Below are 26,990 nucleotides of genomic sequence, written 5' to 3' on the forward strand. Positions count from 1 at the left end.
AGACACACAGTTACACAAAGACACACAGTTACACAAAGACACACAGTTACACAAAGACACACAGTTACACACAGACACACAGTTACACACAGACACACAGTTACACACAGACACACAGTTACACAAAGACACACAGTTACACAAAGACACACAGTTACACACAAACACAGACACACAGTTACACACAGACACACAGTTACACACAGACACACAGTTACACACAGACACACAGTTACACAAAGACACACAGTTACACACAGACACACAGTTACACACAGACACACAGTTACACACAGACACACAGTTACACACAGACACACAGTTACACACAGACACACAGTTGAAGCTTCTGCTGCAGGAAAGGAAACACTATGAGAAGTGCTCTTATGAAGTCTAACGCCACCGTGCATAGGGCTGCTCGATTATGGCAAAAATCATAATCTCGATTATTTGGACCGTTGTGACGAAAAGGGAGCTGAGCCAGAAGGCAAAGCTCTCTGTCTACCGCGCCATTTCCCTTCCTACCCTCACTTATGGTTATGAAGGATGGGTCATGACCCAAAGAACGAGATCGCGGGTACAAGCGGCCGAGATGGGTTTCCTCCGCAGGGTGTCTGGTGTCTCCCTTAGGGATAAGGTGAGAGGTTCAGTCATCAGGGAGGGACTCGGAGTTGAACCGCTCCTCCTTCACGTTGAAAGGAGCCAGTTGAGGTGGTTCTGGCACCTAGTTAGGATGCCACCTAGTTAGGATGCCACCTGGGCGCCTCCCTAGTGAGGTGTTCCAGGCACGTCCAGCTGGGAAGAGTCCAAGGGGTAGACCTAGAACCAGGTGGAGGGATTATATCTCTTCTCTGGCCTGGGAGCGCCTTGGGACCCCCCAGTCAGAGCTGGTTGATGGGAAAAGAAAGTTTGGGGCTCTCTGCTGGAACTGATACCTCCGAGACCCGACCACGGATAAGCGGGAGAAGATGGATGGATGTATTATTTGGGTCAATAATTGTAATTGCGATTATTCATTGACTTTGAAAACATCAAGTTATTGGAGAAAAAAATGTGAACAGTATGTTTTTAACAGTTGATTATCCTGAACTTTAAGTAGAATTCAACTGAAAAACCGAAGAAAAAAAAAAAAGAAGTAATAATAGTAATAAATAAATAATCGTTTTATTTCGATTACGTTGTTTTCGTAATCGTTGCAAGCCATAATCGTAATCGCGATTAAAATAAGATTAAAATACGATTAAAATAAGATTAATTGAGCAGCCCTAACCCTGCATCGATAAGAGTGAGAGATATCGTTCGATTATCCCTTTGATGTGAAAAATGTCCCTTTGAATTGCAGCTCCTCATCTTAAGACATGGATGTGCACCTATGTGTCTTTATTTCTTATTCTATTACTAATGTGGGTTTAGTACATATGGAAGTTAGCTTTGCAGCAACACTGCACATGTCCTCGCTGCGGGACTAAAGGGTTCTGATTCTGGGACTAAACTTGGGAAGTGTTGGATGTCGCGGGGAGAAAAGAGACAGAAATGGGACAAAGAAAGCGAGTTTTGTGGCGCAGGAGCTTCCTAAATTCAGCCATTAATCGTTGTGAGGTCAAAGGTCGAGCAGACCATCTTTCGGCTCACTGTCAGGGGCGTGTGGAACAAGAGTGGATCATAAGTGAGGGGGGGGGTTTTGCTCCCCTTCTTAAAGACATGCCAGATGCTGCAGGACCTTATTAGTGAATCATTCAACCACAGTGACCGTGTGAGAGACAGAAAGCAGAGGACAAGGGGACACTGGCTGTAAAGCTGCACAATCAACTTCTAAAGACGCGTAATAAGACTTCTTAATAAACGAGGCAGCGTGGAAAAAGATCGGGAGCTTTCATTCGCAGCAGGAGAACGGGAAATAAAAGAAAAATATTGATGTGAAAATTAGTTAAAGTGGGTTTTATGATGTGGATTAGAACACTTTTTTACCCACACATGGACGTCCTTCCACCCCTTTTGTTATTCATAATATTATTTATTTATTAAATTAATTCTTTATTACTTTTTTTTTTTTTAAATTGTATTTTTTAATTAGTATTAATTTTTCCAACTGTCTTTTTTTGAGGATTTTTTCGGCTTTCTTATTCATTTATTTTTGAATTTGTGTCACTCGTGTTCTCTTTCTGCTGACTCTGTAGATACAGCTTGATAACCATTTAACCTCATGTTTCATTAACTGATTCATCCGATGACTCGTTGTTTTATTTGATTTCCTACAGTGAGTGTGTGTGTACAGCTCGTTCTCATTACGCAGACGTGTCAGACGGACGCGTTTTAAAGAGTAAACGAATATAACTCGTACCTTAAGTCACGTAAATGCATTGTCGTGATTCAGGTACTCCCAAAACTGCTTTCAAAATCGGGGGAAAGCAACAAAAAAAAAAAATCTGAGTCACAGGATAAAAAAAAAAAAGGGGTAAAAAAACCCGTCTTTTTTCTTAAATAAATTCCCAGCTCTAACTAATATGTTACCATGGGAACGCTGGTTGTAACGTGGGCAGCTTTAGGGAGACATCATGACCTTAAAGGAAGGTATGTAAACACCACTTTATATTCCCGAGGCTGGCAAAGGAAGGCCTGGGAAAAATGTCCCGCATGTGCAGAGGAGATTTGAAATAAATATCCAGGCCCCCATTGTGGAGCTCCAACAAAGACGAGTATCTTAGTAACACCGCTCGGCGAGACGTTTCCCCCCCCCTCCCTCTCTCCCCCCTCCACAATAAACACACTTCTCATCATTGGCGGGTTAGGGCTTAGGATGAGATTGATGAGGAGTTTCTTTAACTACCAGATGAAACCTGTTGGCCCTTTGCTGGGTCAGTCGGGGGGTCAGACTCGTTGCAACTCGTTTCAGATCAAACACATTTCAATACTGAGGCTGAGGCTTTTCACTGCACACACAAACATACATATATATATATATACACGCTTCTGCACACAGAAACATACAACCATGCTGAGAAAAGGGAGAGAAGCCGGCTCTAGATTGGAGATATTTTACTCTCCTTGTATAAATATATAATAATTAAACCAATGCTTGTTATAAATATCAGGACGATCTCTTCATTGTAATGCCATCTACTGGCGGTGAGGAGACGGATACAAGTTAAACATCCAGAGGTGAGAGTAACTAAGAAGATTTACTCAATTACAATTGTGAGGTACTTGTACTCGCTCTGCACTTCAGTTCAGTTCAGAGGTAAATGGCTGCACAATGACTACTTTTACTGTCGCTACTTTCACTATATTTTGATGAGAATACTTTTCTACTTTCACTTGAGGAACATTTTGAATGCAGGACTTTTACTGTGACAGAGTATTCCTACACTCTGGTACTTCTACTTTTACTCAAGTACAAGATCTGAGTACTTCTACTTTTACTGAAGTACAAGATCTGAGTACTTCTACTATTACTCAAGTACAAGATCTGAGTACTTCTACTTTTACTCAAGTACAAGTTCTGAGTACTTCTACTTTTACTCAAGTACAAGACCTGAGTACTTCTACTTTTACTCAAGTACAAGATCAGAGTACTTCTACTTTTACTGAAGTACAAGATCTGAGTACTTCTACTTTGACTCAAGTACAAGACCTGAGTACTTCTCCCCCTCTGATAACATCAATACAATACTTTTTATATCTGGCCCTGGTTATAAATCCTCCTCAGCTCCATAACGAGCGTCAGAGATGCAGCTCTTTGGCTCAGATTGGAGAACAGAGCAGTAAAAGCAGAGACATTTTACAGCAGCAAATAAAGCCTGATCATAACATCCGACATCAAGACCCTAAGCCGCTCTGATTCCTCCACAATTTGGACAATTTGGGAAACTATGAATCACTCAGAAACAACATCTCCATCTCTATTCTGGTGGCGTCTTTTAGTACATCGTCAAACGTAAACACAGCCTCATGAAAAGCGAGATTCATCATGGGCTTCATTTCCGCCGTCACGAGGCTTCTCAGCGGGTTCAAAGTTAAAACGCCACTTAAAAAAGGCTTTTAATGCTGGTATTAGAGAAAGGGATAAGATCTCATTATAAAAACTCAGATCTGGGTTTTAAACCCGGCAGTTCTGTTTCTAGCGTCACCTCCGCAGCAAACACACAATATATACCTGGACGTGCAGCTCAACATTGAACAGGGCTTCCTTTCCACATGTAGATCAGTAGCAAGGAGAACGAGAGAAAGAGGCCCTCCAAGCCCAATCCAAGCGAAACAAATGAGTGTTTGGAGCTGGAAGAGGACTGGCTCTCCGCTACAGTACAGACTAATTTTTATGTGCGTTTGCCAGGAGGGACATAAACCAGAAAGGCCTCAAACTGTGACACAGGATAGAGGTGTATTAAAGGTGAGCTCTATTATGCTGTCATGCTGCTGCCACTTTATGGACGTTTGCAACACGAGCCCCCCGCCTCTCTTTCTGGTAATCAATTAAACGAGGAAGTTCGCTGAGCCTTACAACTCGATTATTAGCCCGTGCTTTTGAAGTTTTATTTTGGCGGGGTGCTGGGGAGGGGGGGTGACGAGGAATCAGGCTCTAAATCAGTGGGGCCGATGCAGCGGTGTTGAAGCGTTTGCAGCCCGAAACGTGGCCTTTCTGGAGGGATTGTCAGGATGTGGCGCGGGGCGAAGTCCAGAGGCAGACTTTTAATGAACTTTCTGTGCTTACAGTCGGGAGAAGAGTCAGAGAGAGGGCAACCACACCTGCTGCGGCATCCACACTGAAGCACTCGCACACTCAGGACCGCTAACAGGCTCTACGGCTCAGATTCTGGACTTGAGTAAAAGTAGAAGTACTCAGGTCTTGTACTTCAGTAAAAGTAGAAGTACTCAGATCTTGTACTTCAGTAAAAGTAGAAGTACTCAGATCTTGTAGTTGAGTAAAAGTAGAAGTACTCAGGTCTTGTACTTCAGTAAAAGTAGAAGTACTCAGATCTTGAGTAAAAGTAGAAGTACTCAGATATTGTACTTGAGTAAAAGTAGAAGTACTCAGATCTTGTACTTCAGTAAAAGTAGAAGTACTCAGATCTTGTAGTTGAGTAAAAGTAGAAGTACTCAGATCTTGTACTTGAGTAAAAGTAGAAGTACTCAGGTCTTGTACTTCAGTAAAAGTAGAAGTACTCAGATCTTGTAGTTGAGTAAAAGTAGAAGTACTCAGATCTTGTACTTGAGTAAAAGTAGAAGTACTCAGATCTTGTACTTGAGTAAAAGTAGAAGTACTCAGGTCTTGTACTTGAGTAAAAGTAGAAGTACTCTGATCTTGTACTTGAGTAAAAGTACTCAGGTCTTGTACTGGAGTAAAAGTACTCAGATCTTGTACTGGAGTAAAAGTAGAAGTACTCAGATCTTGTACTTGAGTAAAAGTAGAAGTACTCAGATCTTGTACTTCAGTAAAAGTAGAAGTACTCAGATCTTGTAGTTGAGTAAAAGTAGAAGTACTCAGATCTTGTACTTGAGTAAAAGTACTCAGGTCTTGTACTGGAGTAAAAGTACTCAGATCTTGTACTGGAGTAAAAGTAGAAGTACTCAGATCTTGTAGTTGAGTAAAAGTAGAAGTACTCAGATCTTGTACTTGAGTAAAAGTAGAAGTACTCAGGTCTTGTACTTGAGTAAAAGTAGAAGTACTCTGATCTTGTACTTGAGTAAAAGTACTCAGGTCTTGTACTGGAGTAAAAGTACTCAGATCTTGTACTGGAGTAAAAGTAGAAGTACTCAGATCTTGTACTTGAGTAAAAGTAGAAGTACTCAGATCTTGTACTTGAGTAAAAGTAGAAGTACTCAGGTCTTGTTCCTGAGTAAAAGTAGAAGTACTCAAAAACAGGTTAGTCACCACCAGTTTGTAGCTCTGCATAACTCATGATATATCAGTCCTTATATCTGTTTTGTGAAACGTATTTACTTCATTACTGTAATTGAATTGTTGCATACTATAACTGTACAGAACTCCAGCTGAATGTACTGTGGTAAACTGACTTGTATGCAACACAGACACTGACCAACCACTATATCTTTGTTGTTTATCTGAAGGAATGAGAAACAAGGAGGTGCAGGTGGAAGGCTAAGGATGTTCAATGAGGCAGGAAGCAGCAGCTACAAACTGGAGAGACACACTGAGAGAGATCCGAAGCAGAGCAACTATGTGCTGAGATGCATGTTGCACAATGTTAGTTTTGAATAGTTTTGATTGTCTTCAACAACTTATTTGTATTTCTTCATTTACTGTATTTTACTTTAGGTTACCTTATTTCCATGTTCTGTTCATTTAATGGACGATAGAGTATGGTAGAGTATGGTGAATCTGAATTCCCTTATAGTTGCATAAAGAAATGCGTAAAAAAGAGAGAATACTAGCGGGATTACAGTTAGAATGCATTTTAAATTATATATTATAGGTACACCTATTGAGTTTTCTTTTCGGTTTCAATTAGGCAACTAAAATATTCTGATTGCGTTCATTTATTAAACCAAAACAGAATTTCAAAATGTCTGCAATTTTGATCCTAAATATCTCGTTTTATTCTTTCTGGATTTATAGCATTGGATATTCAGGTAATCTAAAAGTAGTGGAAAGTAATCTGGTTACTTTAATATATATATATATGACACTTAGATAAGGTTACTGCTAAAAATGTTTACAGGTGAATAGTAATTGTAAAAGAAGATATTTTAATTGCATCCAGATTTAAAAAGCACAGAAAATGTCAAATTAATTCCCATTTTATGTGTTTTTTGACGATAGTTTTTAACCTTTTTGTGACACCCAAAAAATAGCAAAAATACAAGAATAATGTATATAATTTCTACGACAAACATTAGCATCAACGTACCTTTTTAGACCCCGCAAATCCCTCCGACTCCAGGAAGAAATAGGCGAAGGGCATCAGGACGAAGAGGCAGAGGTTGGAGAACAGAGACACCAGGTTCCACAGACCTGCAGAAAAACAATGTATACATTCATACAAAGAACTGTTTTCAATGTGACTTTTATCAGGCAGGTTTCCTATCATTTTGCGAGCTTTCATTTTATATTATTAGGTAGTAGCACAGATGGCAAAAGTACACACATCCTTTACTCAAGTAGAAGTACAGATACTTAAAAATACTCTGGTGAAAGTAGAAGTACTGACTAAACTTCTTTACTCAAGTCAAAGTAAAGAGGCTTTGAAATGTAGTTCAGTAAAAAGTACCCATAACTAGCAGCTGTTTTAAAGAGTACCTGACCTCCCTTTATATTAATAGAACAATAATGTCATTGTTAGCTAATGAATGTTTCCATGGTGACCAACGGCAACATGACAACGTTTCCATTGGTCCCTCTTCTTTAGAGAAGACCAGGAAATGATGGATACACGGATCGTGTTCAAATCAATAGGCACGCAATGACTCTAAATAATAATGATCACGCCACCAAACACACATTCAGACTAAAGGAACCAGCCTGTTTGGAAAATGAGAGAAGTAGAAAGTACAGGTATTTGAGTTCAACATGTAAGAAGTAGAAAGTACAGGTATTTGAGTTCAATATGTGAGAAGTAGAAAGTACAGGTATTTGTGTTCAATATGTGAGAAGTAGAAAGTACAGGTATTTGAGTTCAACATGTGAGAAGTAGAAAGTACAGGTATTTGGGTTCAACATGTGAGAAGTAGAAAGTACAGGTATTTGTGTTCAACATGTAAGAAGTAGAAAGTACAGGTATTTGAGTTCAACATGTAAGAAGTAGAAAGTACAGGTATTTGAGTTCAACATGTAAGAAGTAGAAAGTACAGGTATTTGAGTTCAACATGTAAGAAGTAGAAAGTACAGGTATTTGAGTTCAACATGTGAGAAGTAGAAAGTACAGGTATTTGGGTTCAACATGTGAGAAGTAGAAAGTACAGGTATTTGTGTTCAACATGTAAGAAGTAGAAAGTACAGGTATTTGAGTTCAACATGTAAGAAGTAGAAAGTACAGGTATTTGAGTTCAACATGTAAGAAGTAGAAAGTACAGGTATTTGGGTTCAACATGTAAGAAGTAGAAAGTACAGGTATTTGAGTTCATCATGTAAGAAGTAGAAAGTAAAAAGTTAAATGTAGTGGAGTAAAGTACTGATACCAGAAATACTGTACTTATGTACAGTAACGAAGTATTCCAGTACTTCCCACCTCTGGGTAGTAGTTTATCTGCCAAGTGTCTTTGTGTCTAAATCGTGGACTCTGGTGCCCCCTGGTGGCAGAGGCAGCAACATGCAGCCTTTTATCAGGTTACACATTAAAATAACGTGTACACTACAGAACCAGTCAAAAGTTTGGACACACCTTCTCATTCAATGGTTTTCATTTATTCTAATTATTTTCTACATCGTAGATTAATACTGAAGACATCCAAACTATGAAAGAACACATATGGAATTATGTAGTAAACAAAAAAGTGTTAAATGAACCAGAATATGATTGGATTTTAGATTTTTACTGAAGACACCCAAACTACCTCAAACCATATTCTGGTTCGTTAAACACTTTTTTGTTTACTACATAATTCCATATGTGTTCTTTCATAGCTTGGATGTCTTCAGCATTAATCTACGATGTAGAAAATAATTGAAATAAATAAAAACCTTGGAATGAGAAGGTGTGTCCAAACTTTTGACTGGTACTGTATATTCAAAACATATTACCGTAATTCATTTGTTTTTAAATCTCGTTTTTTTGCAGACCGCGTATAAGACCTATCAGTCTGTGTTTTAGATTTTGTCGTGTTTTAAAATGTTTTGACATTGTGTATGAGGGTTTCCAGTCTGTGGCTATAAGGATGGTTTCATCGTCTCGTGCTTTTTCATTAGTTTCTTTTGTCTAAATGTATTTATGCTGCTTTTTATATAAGCATCGATGTACAGCACTTTGGTCTGTTGTTTTCCAATGTGCTATATAAATAAAGTTGGATTGGATTACAATTAGAAAATGTACAACAGTTGTTCAGTATTTACTACTTAATTAAATAAACAGACGTGTAGCGTGAGAGACGGACTGACCGTGGATGAGCGAGCCGTTGAGCCACTGGATGTAATAGTTTTTGGGGAAAGAGAGCAGGATCTCGTTACTGATGATGGAGAAAGGCAGCAGCAACACGGCTCCACCCGACACTGCCAGGGTGAAGGTGCACAGGTACAATCTGCAGAGGAAGGACACACACACACACACACACACACACACACACACACACACACACACACACACACACACACACACACACACACACACACACACACACACACACACACACACACACACACACACACACACACACACACACACACACACACACACACACACACACACACACACACACACACACACACACACACACACACACACACACACACACACACACACACACACACACACACACACACACACACACACACACACACAGTTATAAGTGACAGGGCTGCAATGAAGTATTATTGAGATGAGAATAAGGAGCCAGAGAATGTCACATTTTAGATAGAACACACCACTTAAATGATTATTCAATTAAGAAACAGCTTTGTCTCTAACTGGTAACAATCATTTGACACGGATTCTAAAAAGAAGAATAAATTGAAATGTGCTTCACTCACGATATTCTGTTGACGACGGCATCTTCATCTTCGTGGTCATCTAGAGAGGAAACCAAAGACACTCAGTTAAGATGCAGACAAAGTGCCTTTTGAGCTGGACAAAATACACATTATGTAACAAACAATACTCAGAGACACAGTTTTGATCAAATATGTTATTGTTGTTATTATCTATGAACTATTGTATTGCTATTTTGGAAATATGTTTACCAAGGTAGCCAAGTTTGAACCTGTATTAGTTGAGAAAACATATATCGTTTAACATGTCCATGCTCTCTTGTTCACATCTCTGAATTGTTCTTATAACGACAAATAGCAACACATAACTTCCTGTAACGATCCGCTGACTCAGCATTGTTTGCATATGAAGCAGGTTGTGTCACAATGGCAACAATTGTTTTATTGTGACAAATTATTTCCAGTTTGCCAAAGCCTTAAAGCTATTTTGGGCGGAGACAGTTCACACGGATACAGAGGTGACTGTCAGTGCACAGGACACACACACACCCTTTAATCCTTCTTAACTGGGACACAATGAAGGCTGTGTGTGAGCAAACACACCGTACACACACACACACACACACACACACACACACACACACACACACACACACACACACACACACACACACACACACACACACACACACACACACACACACACACACACACACACACACACACACACACACACACACACACACACACACACACACACACACACACACACACACACACACACACACTAACTCACACTCACCACTCTTCCTCTTGTATCTGGTGATGATGCAGTAGGACACGATGTAGAGGACTGCGAACAGGAGGAAGCAGATCTGAAACATAAGAAAACAGAGGACTCAGCGCTCACCTCTATGACCCGCCAGGTATTAACTCAGGCTTTCCTCTTTCTGTCACTATAAATACTTCACTACAGAGTACGGAGTGGTGTGGCTTTACTGACATATGTATCGCCCTGATTCCATGATACCATGTAGAAAACACGGACTGCCCCCCCCCCCCCCTCCCCCTTAGGGGAATTCATCCACAAAAAACACACTGGACGCTGCACTAGGTCAGAAACCAGAGGATATTATATTGCGATATGAAAACATACAGGAATTGAAGAAAAGACCGTTTTTCCCACAAACCATCCTTTCTTGAACTGTAATGATACAATTGGTATTTTTTGAACGATATTTAACCGGATGAAGGATTTTAGTCACGGACGTCTGGATCTGAAGTTATCAGAGCAACAAGCTGAGCTAGCTCGGTTAGCAGCGCCGAACTGGAGAAACACATGAAACTATATTCAGTGTTTTGACCTTTGACCTCCGGGTCCGTTTGCTTTGGAGGTTTGATGGTGATTGGTGGTTTGCTGTCACTCACTCAAGTAGCCCTGACATGAGAGCCGCGCAAGTTTTCCTTTTGTAGCAAGCAGCAAAATAATTGTAACATGACGTGTTTGAGTTCATTTGCCTATTTCATATCTAAAAAAAATTAAACTTTTTTTTTTTTTTTTTTTTAAATCGCACGTCTACTACGCGATGTGAATATCGCGCATGCGCATATCGCGATTATAGTCACGACACAATATATCGTGCAGCCCTACCGCAGATGGACAACTTTTGGACAAAATGTCCTCTCCATTAAATGCAGCTGGAACAGCCTCCCTACTGAGACACGGGATTGTCCCACTCTCAATAGTTTTAAAGGTTAACTCAAAGAATGGTTGAAAAACAAACAGACGTGTAATCACCGCTAAATGCACTTTAACACAGGGGCATCTCCTCTTGCACTTTACGCATCTCCGTATCTTCTCTTGCACTTAATATGTCGTAGCTGCTACATTGTACTGCCATGTGGTAAATGCTTGTGTGCTGCTCTTGCTCTTCTGCATATCATGTATTTATTTTTTTGCTATGTTTACAAATGTCATGTTCTTATATGCTGTATGTGACGGGACTACGGATGGAAATTAGCTCAAAGCTAAAATCCGGCATATTTACACTTGAAGCATTATTCGTCTTTAGTGTTCATTAATGTGCATTGTCCCTGTTCAGATAAACGATTAAATGAAAATGAAAAAGCCGTCAGATTATACATTAAAGGCTACAGGAGTTATACAGTCCTGCTCTAACTGTACAGACCAGCTGTTATAGGATCACCTGGTGATATTTACCCATGACTGTCAGTCTAATATGCATCTTAATGCAAGGTGTTTCCGTGACGATGTGGAGTATTTAATGCATTTTCAAGTTGTTTTTACATAGTGAATAGGGCCAGACCTACAGTACCTTCATTTATCTACATATTATTTGTAGGTCCAACTGTGAAAAACAACACATTTCTGAAGCAGACGGTATTTAATGTTGTCCAAAACAAGAAAATATAAGTTTAACTGTCACAAGAGACTAAAAGAAATACAGAATGTATTCACATGTAAGAGGGAGAGCCAGGTTAGTTATCATGTTCTCAATGAATACCTTCAATTAACTTTTCGGCTCCCATTTTTAAATATCCTATTATAATGATTGATTTCATACTTATAAGAGGTTTTTTATGTCTAATCCAAACAGCACAAAGTTTAGATCAGAGTGCAATAAGAATGACTGTGCAGTGTGTAAATGTGCACGTTTACTGTCCAAAAAGCACTCCTACATGAGTTAAAGCCTGTTAAAAAGAGCAACGTTTGAATAAAATGAATTGCCAGCTCCTTAATAACTCAAATAACTCTCTACTAATGATTATAACACAACATGTATTTGATTAAAAAGCACGACAGTGATCAATGCATCGTCTGAAAGCACCCAACAGGCCATCAGTGCACGCAGAGAGCTCCAGAAAGGACCCATGCATGGAATGTATTGGGTAACCGGGGCCTCACAACAAGCGGGATGGCCTTACCGGAGGATCACATCTCACATTCCCCTCTTCTACTGCGACGGGACCCCGACTAATGATAGAAGCTCCAACGTCAGCCCTTTGCACCGCGTCAACATTGCGCAACTCATCGTGGCCGAGCTGGGTTTACGAGATGACTCAAACCACGTTTCAAAGTGACGTAGAAGTAAATAAACTCGGATTTATAATATCGTGTGTTGTGACAGCTACAGCACAAAGTGTTTTCTCCCACTGAGAGACAGCGGATACATTCACAAGCTGCGCAACTATGTGGTGACAGGGACTCATGTAAACCCACGAGGGGAAACCCAGACAGAATCAGGTGCACGGAGCTGATAACCTGGCACAGACACAATGCAACAGCATGGGAAGAGATAACGAGCAGAACGGACAACACCACGGGGTTCCAAAGCAAAGCAGCAAACCCAGCTTCTTACAAACATTGCATTATCCAAAGAGACTTACAACATGTGCAACAAACCATGAGGACATCAACTCTGCAGATATATTCACTTTAAATCAGACAAACCTCATTAGGCATGAGTTTCAAATGATCTCAACTGGTGGGTTTTCACTCTGCAACCAAAGATGTGTAAACGTTCTGCTGTCCTGATATCAACAGAGAGCTTGTTTCACTATTTTTAAACCAGGAAAGCTTATTTGTGTTTTAATTAAAGGGGTTTTGGGTCCAACTCGCAGTGAGGGAGTAGCGAGCGGATTGGCTGATGCAGAGCGAAGTGAAAATCCAATTTAGAAAAGTATGTTGCACCTCTATGATATATGGACTAAAGGCTGGAGGTCAGGGGCAGCAGTGCGATGTGTTTTTTATGCGATGTTTTCCAGCAGAAAGGTGGTTGTTCAGGTTTGGATGGAAGTACTTTTTGTGCAACAGTGCATCTTTGTGCAAAAAAGCATGTGAAAGATGTTACACGCTTGTAAAGAGGTGGTAGGGAGAAAATGGAATTACTGAGCAAAAGCAGAAACAAGTCACACATTATTCTGAGTGAACCTGCTTTCTGTGGAACATGCATTCTTCATAATTCTCTACAGTAGGACACTATAACGGTTCAGGTCTAAAAAGAGGGTACTATTGTGTCATGTTTACCAAGTTGAAACTTAACACCAGAGAAACTGTGGCTGCAAAGTAAGCACATGTACCTGCAGATAACACTCACTAGATATTAAGCTTACAGCGTCATTACAATATTATGCGATGTTACCGTACGTTAAGACCGTGATACGGGACACTGAGAGTCTGGTGTAAAGAGATGCTTGGGACAAAATGTGACACAAAAACTGAGGTGTTGAGCTGGAGAGACATCTGATAGTTTATATATCTCAGAAGTGTCTAAGGAAGAAGATGTATTGCAACTCTTTGTATAGACGTCCAGAAACTCAATGGATTATAACACAGGAAGATCATCAGCATGCATTTACATATGTCCAACCCACAAGGAAATGTAAAAGTGCAAATGGGAAACGTTTGTAAGATAACAACATAACTTTAAAATATTGCTCTTAATCTTTTGTAGCTCGTGTTAATAAACAAAGTCTTATCTTGAATAGTACTTAAGTGAATGTACTTTCCATCAGTGTGGATAAATAAGGGCAGGGACATAGTGTCCAGGTTTAACATACTAATAACAAGGCTATAGCAATATCAACCAATACACCAGCTAAGTTCTATCACTGTTATCAATGACACAAGCTAACTTTAACTAGCTCATCGCTTAATATTTAAACAACATCAGACTTAAATCGGACATTAAATAAGACAGATCCCCATCAAATAAACATATAAAATGAACCTTAATAGATGTAAGTGTCCAACTGACAGTTCATGCTAATGTTAGCTTAACACCACTGTTGCATTAGAGGACGTTGTTAGCATCGTTAGCTTTGTGAATTAGCCTCCGGTACGTTACTCACAATGTATTCTCGAACTTGGCTGTGGAAGTTCTGCTCTCTGATAGAAACGTCGTCTTCTTCCATTCTTCATATTGCAAAAACAAGACAAGACAGATGCTACATTACATGCTAGCAGTTTCCTCACAACTGCCTTCTCCTTCTGCTCTACTCTGAGAACACAGGTTTTACATCGGGGGAAAAAAACCGCTCAGAAAAAAACGCCCCAAAATAAAACGCGTCATCAGCAGGCTCGACGAACGAAGAAGAAGCACGGATTTTTTAATTTTTAATATACATTTTTATACATTTTTGTTGGGAAAAAGGCATGTACACACAACATGTAAATAATAGTAATAATAATAATAATACATGTTATTTATATAATATTTTAAATGTTTAAATGATTCCCCTGCCACCAAAATAAAATGCGTCATCAGCAGGCTACCCTTCCTCGACGAACGAAGAAGAAGCATGGATATTTTTCTTTTCTAATTAATTTTTAAATAAATCTTTAAATATAAGAATCAATATATAGACAACATGTAAATGTGTAAGTGCCTCTTCATTAATAAAGTAAAACAATTCATAAAAAAACGCCCCCAAAATAAAACGCGTCATCAGCAGGCTACCCTTTTTCGACCAACGAAGAAGAAGCACGGATATTTTTCTTTTTTATTAATTTTTTAAGAAATCTTTATATATAAAAAGGCATGTACAGACAACATGTAAATGTGTTATTGACTCTTGATTAAAAAAGTAAAATAAATTGTTTTAAAACGCCCCCAAAGCACGTCATCAACAGGCTACGCTCCCTCCACCAACGAAGAAGACAGGTCACCGGCGTGTCCACATGTTCGTGTTTTCTGAGGTATTTACCTGTTTTAAATAGCTTTTTAAGCTGTAATTTACACCCGTAGGTGGTTTTAAATCACCCGTAGTTCATTACAAGGCTTGTTATCTAATCCACATTTGAAATAAGTGTAGTTTAATGTGCAGAAATGAAGGGTAAATGGAAGCAAAACACCAACAAGAAGAAGGGGAATGAAGTGTTGGAGAAGTGTCTGGTGGCAGTGGATGAGTTTATTAAAAAAAATGCAGGGGAAGACGATGGAGAGAATGACCATGGCTTGAGATTTGTGAAAAAGAAAAGCAGGAAAGATCTGCGTAAAGAGACGCGAAAGTTTAAAAAAGCCAAAATGAAAAACTACTACGAGGGGAACAAGACCCTCATCGAACCCCCCAATGAAGAGCTAGAGAAACACACCAAGAAGAAGAGGCTGAAGAAGAAGAAGAAACCTAAAGTAAACGAAGAAGAAGTGTCAACAAGTGAAGCTACAGAGCAACCACACAAATCTAAGAAACCTTCAAAGAAAGTCAACAAGCTTCAGGAGTCCAGAAAAATAGCTCTTTTGGAGGCGAACGAACAGGAAGACAGAGAGATCAAGAAACTGGAGAAATGCCTGGGGTTAAACAAGAGGAAGAACAAGAAGAGTCTTCCTCAGTCCTTCGTCACCGATGGTCTGGACTACATCCTGGGAATATTGGACTCTGGATCCAACGCTGAAGGGATGTACGACGAAGACGAGGACATGGAAATGGCGAAGAACAATTTTGAAAAGCTTGAAGAAAGTGACTCTGAAGAGGAGGGAAAAGATGGAGATGAGCAGGAAGAAGATGTGGATGAGGAGGAAGAAGATGGAGATGAGGAGGCAGAAGAGAGTGATGAAGATATGGGCTCAATAGAGGATGAGAGTGAGGAGGATGAAGTGGTTGAGGAAGAGGAGGAAATGGAGGAAGAAGCAGCTGACGATGAAGATGAAGCAGAGGAAGATGAAGATGAAGCAGTCACTCCTGAAGCAAAGACACCTGAAATCGTGAGAATACTCTCCTTTATTTCTATTATATGTGTTGATGAAAATAAAACCTTTGAATCTTTTGAATGTTGCATGCTGGGTAATGGAGTTTTAATCTTCTCGTGTGCAGGTGACTTCAGGTAAATACGTCCCGCCTCACCTGAGGAACGCTGGAGACGATAAACGCCGAGCAGAGCTGGAGAAAATGAAGAGGAACGTGAAAGGACTCGTGAACAGGTACCTGGTTCTACAGTGTAGAGATATCGGAGAGAGAGAGAGAGAGAGATAGAGAGACAGATAGACGGAGAGAGAGATGGACAGAGAGACGGAGAGAGAGATGGACAGACAGACAGAGAGACAGACGGATGGAGAGAGACAGACAGACGGAGACAGAGAGACAGACAGAGAGACAGAGACAGGGAGAGAGAAAGACAGACAGACAGACGGAGAGAGAGATGGAAAGACAGACAGAGAGACAGAGGGAGAGAGAGACAGACAGACAGACAGAGAGACAGAGAGAGAGGAACAGACAGACAGACAGACGGAGAGAGAGATGGACAGACAGACAGAGAGACAGACGGAGAGAGAGACGGAGAGAGAGAGAGAGATGGACAGAGAGACAGACAGACGGATGGAGAGAGAGAGACAGAGAGAAAGAGACAGACAGAGAGAGAGAGACAGGGAGACAGACAGAGACAGACAGACAGACAGAGAGGGAGATGGACAGACAGAGAGACAGACGGATGGAGAGAGAGAGACAGACGGACAGAGAGAGAGACGGACGGACGGACAGAGAGAGACGGATGGACGGAGAGACTGACAGAGAGAGACTGACGGACAGAGAGAGAGAGAGAGACGGACAGACAGACAGACAGACAGAGAGACGGACGGACGGACAGAGAGGGACGGACGGATGGAGAGACTGACACAGAGAGAGAGAGACGGACGGACAGAGAGAGAGAGAGAGAGAAAGACGGACGGACAGACAGAGAGAGAGACAGAGAGAGACGGACGGACGGAGAGAGATGGACAGAGAGAGAGAGAGACGGACAGAGAGAGACAGACAGACAGACAAACAGACAGAGAGGGAGATGGACAGACAGACAGACAGAGAGACAGACGGACGGACAGAGAGAGACAGACAGACAGACAGACGGATGGAGAGAGAGAGAGACAGACAGACAGACAGACAGACAGACAGACAGACAGAGAGACAGACGGACGGACAGAGAGAGAGAGACGGACAGAGAGAGACAGACAGACAGACAGACGGATGGAGAGAGAGAGAGAGACGGACAGAGAGAGACAGACAGACAGACAGACGGATGGAGAGAGAGACAGACAATTGTAAACTAACTCTGGGATTATTGAAGTATATCTAATATTGATTCTGAAAACACTGGGTTCATATGTTTGAGAAGAATCCTGCATGGCTCTATTCTCTGTAGTAGAGAACAGGTGCATGCTACCTATATCTTTTTTCTGCCTAAAAGTTGTTCTGGTCTTTGGGAGACATGCATGCATCTTTCTGCATTTAAGACATTAGTTAAACGGAGTCTCTTCTGAACATATCAAACCTGCAGATTGTGGCATGATTTAGAAATGAAATTGAACATAGGTTCATCTTTAATAAGGATTCAAGCAGATGTTATGGAGCTGTAGATGATGTGTTGGTGTCTTTATGCATGTCTTGAAACAATCGATATTAATGCACTAAAACTAAGTATTGATTTATCACAATAACGCCTGGTTTCGGAGCTGGAGTGTCCTCCGTTATAATTGGATGGGAAACTCTAATGCTCTAAAATAGGGATGCCAGCGATTATTCGAATATTCGTTACAGTCTCCATATTCAAAAATTATTTTTCAGATTTGATTTATATATTTTTGTATTACTATTTATGCTTTTTCTTTTTTTTCCTGGCTTAGTTTCAACCAAAATATAGACTAAATAGTATTAATAATTGTAAAGGGCCATTGGTCACACCACCAGTTTGTTTTACTGTAAACTTGGAGGAAGCCACACCGACCCCCCCCCCCCCCCCCCCTCTCCGTCACACGTGCGATTGATTTATTGGAGTGAGAACACAAGTAAAGATGAACTACTCGTGGAACTAATTCAAACTGACAGGTGAAAATGAGGTCAAATGCAAGAGTTTTTTTTTTATCTCCCGCGGGGGGGGGGTGGGGGGTCGTCGAATAACCGATTATTATTCGCCAGGGCTGTCCGATTTTCGATTTTGATCATGGTCAGTTTCTGAAATCCCTACTCTAAAACTAAGTCAAGGAGCCAAGGTAAGGAGCTCACAATAATACCTGAGTTCTCTCTGTCAGATTTGGAAGTGAAACTCTTTAAGAAGAAGCCAGTGATTGATGTGTTTCTTAACCCCTTCAGGCTGAGTGAGCCCAACATGGCGTGGATCAGCGGGCAGCTGGAGGAGCTGTACATGAGCAGCAGCAGGAAGGATATGACCGACATGCTGACGGAGGTCCTGCTGTCCGCCTGCGTCTCCTCCGCTCTGATGCCCGACCGCCTGCTGATGGAGCACGTGCTGCTGATCAGCATCCTGCACCACGCCGTCGGCCTGGAGGTAAACTAGCAGCCTTTAAAGGACACCTATTCTGCAACATCCACTTCCTCATGTCTCTCCTACATCAACATGTGTCCCCTCTTCTCCATGTCTCTCCTACATCAACATGTGTCCCCTCTTCTTCATGTCTCTCCTACATCAACATGTGTCCCCTCTTCCTCATGTCTCTTCTACATCAACATGTGTCCCCTCTTCTTCATGTCTCTTCTACATCAACATGTGTCCCCTCTTCTTCATGTCTCTTCTACATCAACATGTGTCCCCTCTTCTTCATGTCTCTTCTACATCAACTTGTGTCCCCTCTTCTCCATGTCTCTTCTACATCAACATGTGTCCCCTCTTCTTCATGTCTCTTCTACATCAACATGTGTCCCCTCTTCTTCATGTCTCTTCTACATCAACATGTGTCCCCTCTTCTCCATGTCTCTTCTACATCAACATGTGTCCCCTCTTCTCCATGTCTCTTCTACATCAACATGTGTCCCCTCTTCTTCATGTCTCTTCTACATCAACATGTGTCCCTTCTTCTTCATGTCTCTTTTACATCAACATGTGTCCCCTCTTCTTCATGTCTCTTCCACATCAACATGTGTCCCCTCTTCTTCATGTCTCTTCTACATCAACATGTGTCCCTTCTTCTTCATGTCTCTTCTACATCAACATGTGTCCCCTCTTCCTCATGTCTCTTCTACATCAACATGTGTCCCCTCTTCTCCATGTCTCTTCTACATCAACATGTGTCCCCTCTTCTTCATGTCTCTTCTACATCAACATGTGTCCCCTCTTCCTCATGTCTCTTCTACATCAACATGTGTCCCCTCTTCTCCATGTCTCTTCTACATCAACATGTGTCCCCTCTTCTTCATGTCTCTTCTACATCAACATGTGTCCCCTCTTCTTCGTGTCTCTTCTACATCAACATGTGTCCCCTCTTCTTCATGTCTCTTCTACATCAACATGTGTCCCCTCTTCTCCATGTCTCTTCTACATCAACATGTGTCCCCTCTTCTTCATGTCTCTTCTACATCAACATGTGTCCCCTCTTCTCCATGTCTCTTCTACATCAACATGTGTCCCCTCTTCTTCATGTCTCTTCTACATCAACATGTGTCCCCTCTTCTTCATGTCTCTTCTACATCAACATGTGTCCCCTCTTCTTCATGTCTCTCCTACATCAACATGTGTCCCCTCTTCTTCATGTCTCTTCTACATCAACATGTGTCCCCTCTTCTCCATGTCTCTTCTACATCAACATGTGTCCCCTCTTCTTCATGTCTCTTCTACATCAACATGTGTCCCCTCTTCTTCATGTCTCTTCTACATCAACATGTGTCCCCTCTTCTCCATGTCTCTTTTACATCAACATGTGTCCCCTCTTCTCCATGTCTCTTCTACATCAACATGTGTCCCCTCTTCTTCATGTCTCTTCTACATCAACATGTGTCCCCTCTTCTCCATGTCTCTTCTACATCAACATGTGTCCCCTCTTCTTCATGTCTCTTCTACATCAACATGTGTCCCCTCTTCTCCATGTCTCTTCTACATCAACATGTGTCCCCTCTTCTTCATGTCTCTTCTACATCAACATGTGTCCCCTCTTCTTCATGTCTCTTCTACATCAACATGTGTCCCCTCTTCTCCATGTCTCTTCTACATCAACATGTGTCCCCTCTTCTCTATGTCTCTTCTACATCAACATGTGTCCCCTCTGTGGAAAGAGACTCTGAAAGTTTCAGGAACAAAGATTCTCTCTCTTTTTGATCCATTTCTATAAAAACCTGTCTGAAAATGAGCTGATCAGATTTTGGCCACTTTATGATGTCATAACGATGTTTTGTCTTGTGTAACCATTAGCCAATCAGCAACAAAGGTAACCCCCCCCCCCCCCCCCCCCCCCCCCTTATCACCTGAATCTCCTCTAGAGCACCATTGAGTTCTTTGTAACCAAATGTCTCTCAGAGGGGCGTGGGGAGGGGCTCCTTATTTTCATCTAAAGTAACAGACAGAGAATCAGCACTTTGGAAACAGGGAAACTCTGGTTTCCGACAGGGGGTGAAAAGAGGTGCTGCAGAACAGGCAGTATGAGAAAAATAAAGAGCTTTTTGAACATTAAAGCATGGAGACATGTCACAGTAGAGACACTAAATGTCTTCAAGCTTTCCTCAATCATTTGCAGCAACTAGTTCTTAAGCCGTCATATTGTTTGTTTCCTATATCTCTCAGATCTGTTGACAGCAGTACATCCCTCAGGTATCAAGTAGCTTGTGTGAGAGGATTGGTAACTAACCACTGACCTGAGAGCTGACATGTCCTCGTGGATTATTCATTAGACGCCTCAATGGGATTATCTGATTCCTACATGGTTACATGATGCTCTTTAATCAATTAGAAAGTGATATCGTACATCCGGTTCAAACCCTAAAACAGGGTGATTAGTCAAATTGAATTGAGTCGAGGCCGTCACAACTAGTGTTCATTTCGTTGACTAAAACTATGACGAAATATGTTCGTCAACGACCTTTTTTTCCATGACTAAAACGAGACGACGACGAGACGGCACCGACGGCAGTAAACAATAACTGTAATGAAATCATCACGCAGTATCGTTGACGAAAAGTGACGAGACGAAAATGTAGTTTACTAAATAAAAACTTTGCCAAAATCTGTCTTTACTTTCGTTGACGAAAAATGAGGAGACGAAATATTCTCAAAGATAACGTTACATTTGATAGTCAGTTTTTCTCCCAGCGCGGCGGCACATTTAAATAACACCGGGCAGTGGCACAATGTGAACTGTCAGGAAGACTCGGGTCTAACGAACCTTATTTAACAGAAAGGAAAATGCCCCCCCCCCCCCTGTCAGCGCGAGTGAGTTGCATTGTCTTATCAGAAGGGAAGCAATGTGGCCATTCCACAGCTGGTAAAACCCCACAAACCAGATGCTCTCTGCAAAGCTGCTTTCTCAATCATTCAACCTGTCATTCATCAAATAAGGACAAGATATAATCTTATTGTGAAATAAGTTTGACTAAAATGACAAATTATTGATTTTGGCTCGACTAGTTCAACTGAAATGTTCTATATAATCTGATGACTAAAAAAGACTCAACTGTTTTCTTTGACTAAAATGCTCAGACTTTTAGTCGACTAAATCTTGACTAAACAAAAACAGGAGTACTAACTAAGTATGACTAAAACTAACAAGGACATTTGACACAGGACTAAGACTAAAACTAAATAAAAAAGTAGCTGACAAAATGAACACTTGTCTCAACACACATGTTTGAGATTACATGAGGAAAGGTTTGAAAAGTTTTGACTTATTTTGTAGTTTTCTAATGCTCTCTAGTTATGAGTTGAACGCTAACTCAATTGCTTGAATCTGGGGTTAAAGAGCAACTTGCAGGTTAGAGACACCTGTGAATAAATGTGGAGGAAAATGATGAATACACTAGATTTTCCAAAAAATATACATAAATATACACTACAGTGAGATCTGGCGTAGTTTTTGTAAGACATTTTTACTTCCACATCAAAAAAGCCTCGGCACGTGGCCTCCCGCGTGTGACGTAACAAAGGGGAAACGAACCCAGGAGCAAAAGCTAGCTAGCTTTCCTTTCCTGTGAGGGAAACTGTGGACTCGATGTCCTGATAGGCAACCTGCACAAACACAATACTGCACCATGATTACAAATGGTGAAATACAATGTAAAACTACCGAAAAATACCAGCTCCTTAAAACACAACCACTCTACGCAACTACTAACTATACCCGCGGTCAGAGAGCGGAGATGTGTCCCCCTTTGTGATGTAATATGACGCGTTTGACGTATGACCTTAAAAAAAAGCCGTTTTTAAGAGCAGATCTCAAAATTGCTCCTTTCCCTCTGAATTCCTTATGTCTCGTAAAACATATCAAATCCTACATTCACTTTTTTAATTGTAACTTTCAAGCAAGTTTAAGCAGAAATGTTAGAAGAAAAAAAAACCTGCAAGACGCTCTTCAAGTAAAGCCACTGCTCTGTCAACAACAATCATGACATAATTGTATTTCTCTTTACTTTAGATCACACCTAAATAAGGCTCACACACCTGATGTCTGTCCCCCCCTTTATTTAACTTCCATTTAGTTGATATACCTGATGTGCTCTTCCCTTCTGATTATTCCCCAGGTCGGAGCTCACTTCCTGGAGACGGTTGTTCGACAGTTTGACGAAGTGTACAAGAACCCTTCGGAAACCAAGGAGTGCGACAACCTGATCTCCATCATCTGCCACCTGTACAACTTCCAGGTGGTTCACTCCGTGCTCGTTTTCGACATCCTGAAGCACCTGGTGGGAGACTTCAGGGAGAAGGACATCGAGCTGGTTCTTCTCGTGCTGAGGAACGTCGGCTTCGCTCTGAGGAAAGACGACGCTCTGGCCCTCAAAGAGCTCATCTGTGAGGGACAGCGAAAAGCTGGGGACGTGGGGACAAAGTTCCAGGATCAGACCAGGGTAACAACAACAACAACAACAACAACAACAACACTTTGTACTTTAAAGAGGCCCTATGCTGCTTTTTGGGGGGGATATGATTGACAGTTCTGAGATGAGTATGTCAATTAAAGCGTTTATCCATTGTGTGATGAGGATTTTTTTAGCAAGCCACTTACTAGAGAAGACAATCTAGCTTATCTCATAAGTTTATATGCATGTATTGATTTTTGTCCTATAGGTGCGCTTCATGCTGGAGACCATGCTCGCTCTGAAGAACAACGACATGAGGAAAATCCCCGGATACGATCCTGAACCCATGGAGAAACTGAGGAAGCTGCAGAGGACTCTGGTGGGTCATTTAGTATTTAACAATTACATCATCACTATATCTAAACGTACATATCCTCATTTCACTACATTAGTAAAACACTCCTCACATTTCCTGCTACTTTGCGCTTCTACTCGGCCGATATTGTACTTTCTACTCCCCTTCATTTAATCGGACATCCCATTTACTTTGCATATACAGATTATTAGCTCATACAAAATATAAACCACTTGTGAATAAACATTGAAATATAATTATAGGTTAAGATATCAGTATCAGGAGTAGATGTGAGTACTTCTTCTGCAGCGTATATGACGCTAAACATGGCTTTTGTGTTCTTTCAATGTTGTTGTCATACTAGCTTCTGACCACCAGGGGGAGCCAGAGCACCACTTCTACACACCCAAGTCTAAAATGTTCCCTCGACCTCAAATCTGATTCCTGTTACATTTAAAAAAAAAAGAAATAGGATTCACAAAAATGATGAAACAAAGTCACAACAAATAAAATAAATAAATATATAAACATATATACATACCCAGAACACAAGAAATGAACAAAATAATACATAAAGTCATCCCCAGAGAGCTCAGCCATCGAATGATGGCCTAGGAGGAACTGTCAGAAATATGTCGGATGTTCTAGGCCCGACAGATTGGATGAAATCAAACCATCTCTGATCCTAAATATCTTGGTTTGTTCTTGTTCCTCCAGCTGCAGCGCCGAGCAGGAGGCCGTGACATGAAGCTGAGGGTCTCTCTGGATAATCTCCTGGCAGCAGATCAGATCGGGCGATGGTGGATCGTCGGGTCCTCGTGGAGCGGAGCGCCGATGATCGGAGAGCAAAACGCCTCCAAAGAGAGTGAAGGAAAGGTACAGGACGCACACGGCACACATCCAAACAAAACCAATTAAAGGACAACGTTGCTTATTAAACGCTAATCCAAAAAACCCACAGAGAAAACTTTACGTGACATTTCCACTAAATCTTGAATTGCAGTTTTTCACACCAGTTTTTTTATAAAGGTCCCATGTCATGGCCATTTCTACTGATCATGGTTCCATTGTTGAGGTCTACTAGAATAGATTTACATTGTTCAATGTTCGAAACTCACATTGGTTTCTCAAACAGCATCTCTGTATAGTCTGTGTATTCAAAGCGTCTTTGGGTTCAAGAAAAGCGCTATAGAAATCAAATGTATTATTATTATTCACTCTCTGTCCTAAACGGCTTGTTGGAGCTCCTGCCCCACCCCCCCCCCCCTGTGAGCCCAGTGGCCGTCTGCCAGACAGCGAAACCCAGCCCGAAACACACACACACCCGCAGCCTGGCTGGGAGTTTGTGCCCAGGCTGAGTTCCGCGGTGTCTCGCCGACCCCACACCAGTGAGCCAGCTCACAGTGTCCCGCTCCTCGCAGCAGACAGCCTCGCAACGTCCCGCCGAGTGTGTGTGTGAGGAAGTTCGCGGATTGTTCCAAACATAACGGCTCCGCGGACGTTACGTTACGTCACGTTAGCTTCATAACACACAAGGGGACGGGTGAGAACCAGAAAAGTATGACATGGCCCTTTAAGAGAGTCTTGATGAGAGGGTTGATTCTTCTGTCACATTATGAGTCTCTTTACACCAGGGACACATCATTATAAGATAAGAACTACTTTATTCATCCCAATTTGTGACATTTCTGTGTATATTGTTATATGTAAAAGACACGGAAAAAGTGCATTTCACATTATAGGTTTATTGGTTTAATTAGTTTTATGTCCTATATACTCGTGTTGCTTTATTGGAGAAGTTTTTCATTGCCATAACTACACTGTAGCTACTGTGCACAGGACAATAAAGTTTTGAATTGAATTGACCTTTTTTAAGTGTCTTTATTCCTGTTGCAGTTCAGCGCTAAAGTCTTGGATCTGGCGAGGAAACAGAGGATGAACACTGAGGTCAGGAGGAACATCTTCTGTGTGGTGATGACCAGCGAGGACTTCATGGATGCTTTTGAGAAACTGATCAGGTCTGCCATCACTTCTCTGTGTTTGAACTGGAGAGATAAACCTATCAGGGTTCATGTTGGAGGCTATTTCAGTTTTAGTCTTTAGACGGAAATAGTTATTAGTTTTAGTCCTTTCATCCAACTCAAAACGTTTTAGTCGATGAAAATCATTACATTTTAATCAAAGTTTTCTCTCTTCAATCTAATTCATTTGGGCAAATACAGGTATCTGAAATTGGAATCAAGGTGACAGTATCAAGTGTCTTTACTTGTGTAGTGACGTGTGCAGAATCCCAGCTAATTCAACCAATGAAAGGGATGCATTTTTTTTTTAGGATTTTTTTTTTTTTTTCATAAAATAAAAACATAAATAACAACACAGCCTGCTAAATGTATCACATATGAAGATATCAAAGTACCACGGCAAACTACACCAGAGACAGGACAATAACTGACAAGACGGACAGGACGGACAAAGGGAAGCATCATCCATGGCATGCACGATATACAGGATACGTGGTACTGTATGTAAACCATCCTGCACATACTACAATACAACATATTACATACATCAAATACTTAGTACAGCACATTATAACTTTATTTGGGTTTTCATTATTTGAAAGGGTGGAGCTCTCCATCACTTCAAGTCACTGCCACAAAAGGGCCGCATATTTTCATGTAGATATCCCTTCTATTTATCATTTTATAGAAAGGGATGCATTTTGAAAATACCCTGCATTTTGAATGTCCGATACTCCACCATTAACACCTTGGTCTCGTCTCATCATAGTTTTTATCATCAAAAATCAATTTTTAGCTCGTCCTCGTCTTTGTCGTGTAAAAAAGGTTTTTGTTTTTTTGTTGACGAAATGAACACTGTACATATGAGACGGTTGTTTTAAAGCCTGTCTGTCTGCTGTGTGTTAGGATGGGTCTGAAGGACAAGCAGGAGAGAGAGATCGTTAACGTGCTGATGGACTGCTGTCTGCAGGAGAAAACATTCAACGGTTATTACGCCGTGCTGGGAGAGAAGTTCTGCTCTCACGACCGACGATTCCAGGTATTTAAGAGATGCTAAAACCCAGATAATTACCTCTGAGGAAGATAACAAACATACCTTTCACAAACACAGATAAAAAGTATGAGCTTTGAAATGTACTTCAGTAAAAAGTACCCATAACTAGCAGCTGTTTTAAAGAGTACCTGACCTCCCTTTATATTAATAGAACAATAATGTCATTGTTAGCTAATGAATGTTTCCATGGTGACCAACGGCAACATGACAACGTTTCCATTG

At 41.0% G+C, this 26,990-nt stretch overlaps 3 protein-coding genes across 4 annotated transcripts in view; 2 read left to right on the forward strand and 1 right to left on the reverse strand.

Annotated features, from left to right (window-relative positions):
• rnf32 (ring finger protein 32) overlaps positions 1-6,296 on the forward strand; it is a gene marked incomplete at its 5' end in the record, with an annotated part of 48,655 nt that extends 42,359 nt beyond the window's left edge. Inside the window, one exon of the mRNA XM_079661852.1 lies at positions 6,067-6,296. The remainder of the gene's footprint in view (positions 1-6,066) is intronic.
• Positions 1-14,657, reverse strand: part of lmbr1 (limb development membrane protein 1) — a 44,374-nt gene extending 29,717 nt beyond the window's left edge. Inside the window, exons 1-5 of one of the 2 annotated variants that reach the window (XM_079661102.1) lie at positions 14,468-14,657; positions 10,398-10,470; positions 9,638-9,677; positions 9,050-9,189; positions 6,867-6,970 (exon numbers count right to left, since the gene is read on the reverse strand). In XM_079661102.1, the coding sequence (XP_079517228.1) occupies positions 6,867-6,970; positions 9,050-9,189; positions 9,638-9,677; positions 10,398-10,470; positions 14,468-14,530 (420 nt within the window). In that variant the 5' untranslated portion in view covers positions 14,531-14,657. Of the gene's footprint in view, positions 1-6,866; positions 6,971-9,049; positions 9,190-9,637; positions 9,678-10,391; positions 10,471-14,467 lie in introns of both variants that reach the window. The other variant, XM_079661101.1, reaches the window with a different exon arrangement.
• A 541-nt stretch (positions 14,658-15,198) lies between these two features.
• nom1 (nucleolar protein with MIF4G domain 1) lies at positions 15,199-26,786 on the forward strand. The gene is made up of 8 exons (XM_079662134.1): positions 15,199-16,320; positions 16,430-16,536; positions 18,695-18,890; positions 23,063-23,386; positions 23,607-23,717; positions 24,411-24,569; positions 25,590-25,711; positions 26,621-26,786. The coding sequence occupies exons 1-8, from the start codon at positions 15,445-15,447 to the stop codon at positions 26,769-26,771; spliced, it is 2,046 nt and encodes a 681-aa protein (XP_079518260.1). The 5' UTR covers positions 15,199-15,444; the 3' UTR covers positions 26,772-26,786.
• The last annotated feature ends 204 nt before the right edge of the window (positions 26,787-26,990 follow it).

The sequence above is a fragment of the Notothenia rossii genome (assembly GCF_949606895.1).
Source record: "Notothenia rossii genome assembly, chromosome: 12".
Lineage (NCBI taxonomy): Eukaryota > Metazoa > Chordata > Actinopteri > Perciformes > Nototheniidae > Notothenia > Notothenia rossii.

Bases quoted from the DNA above. Each gene is read 5' to 3' on its own strand.
- nom1 (XM_079662134.1), top strand. From the start codon at position 15,445: ATGAAGGGTAAATGGAAGCAAAACACCAACAAGAAGAAGGGGAATGAA. The intron at 16,321-16,429 runs GTGAGAATACTC...TCTCGTGTGCAG, and splicing joins AAGCAAAGACACCTGAAATC to GTGACTTCAGGTAAATACGT. The intron at 16,537-18,694 runs GTACCTGGTTCT...TAACCCCTTCAG, and splicing joins GTGAAAGGACTCGTGAACAG to GCTGAGTGAGCCCAACATGG.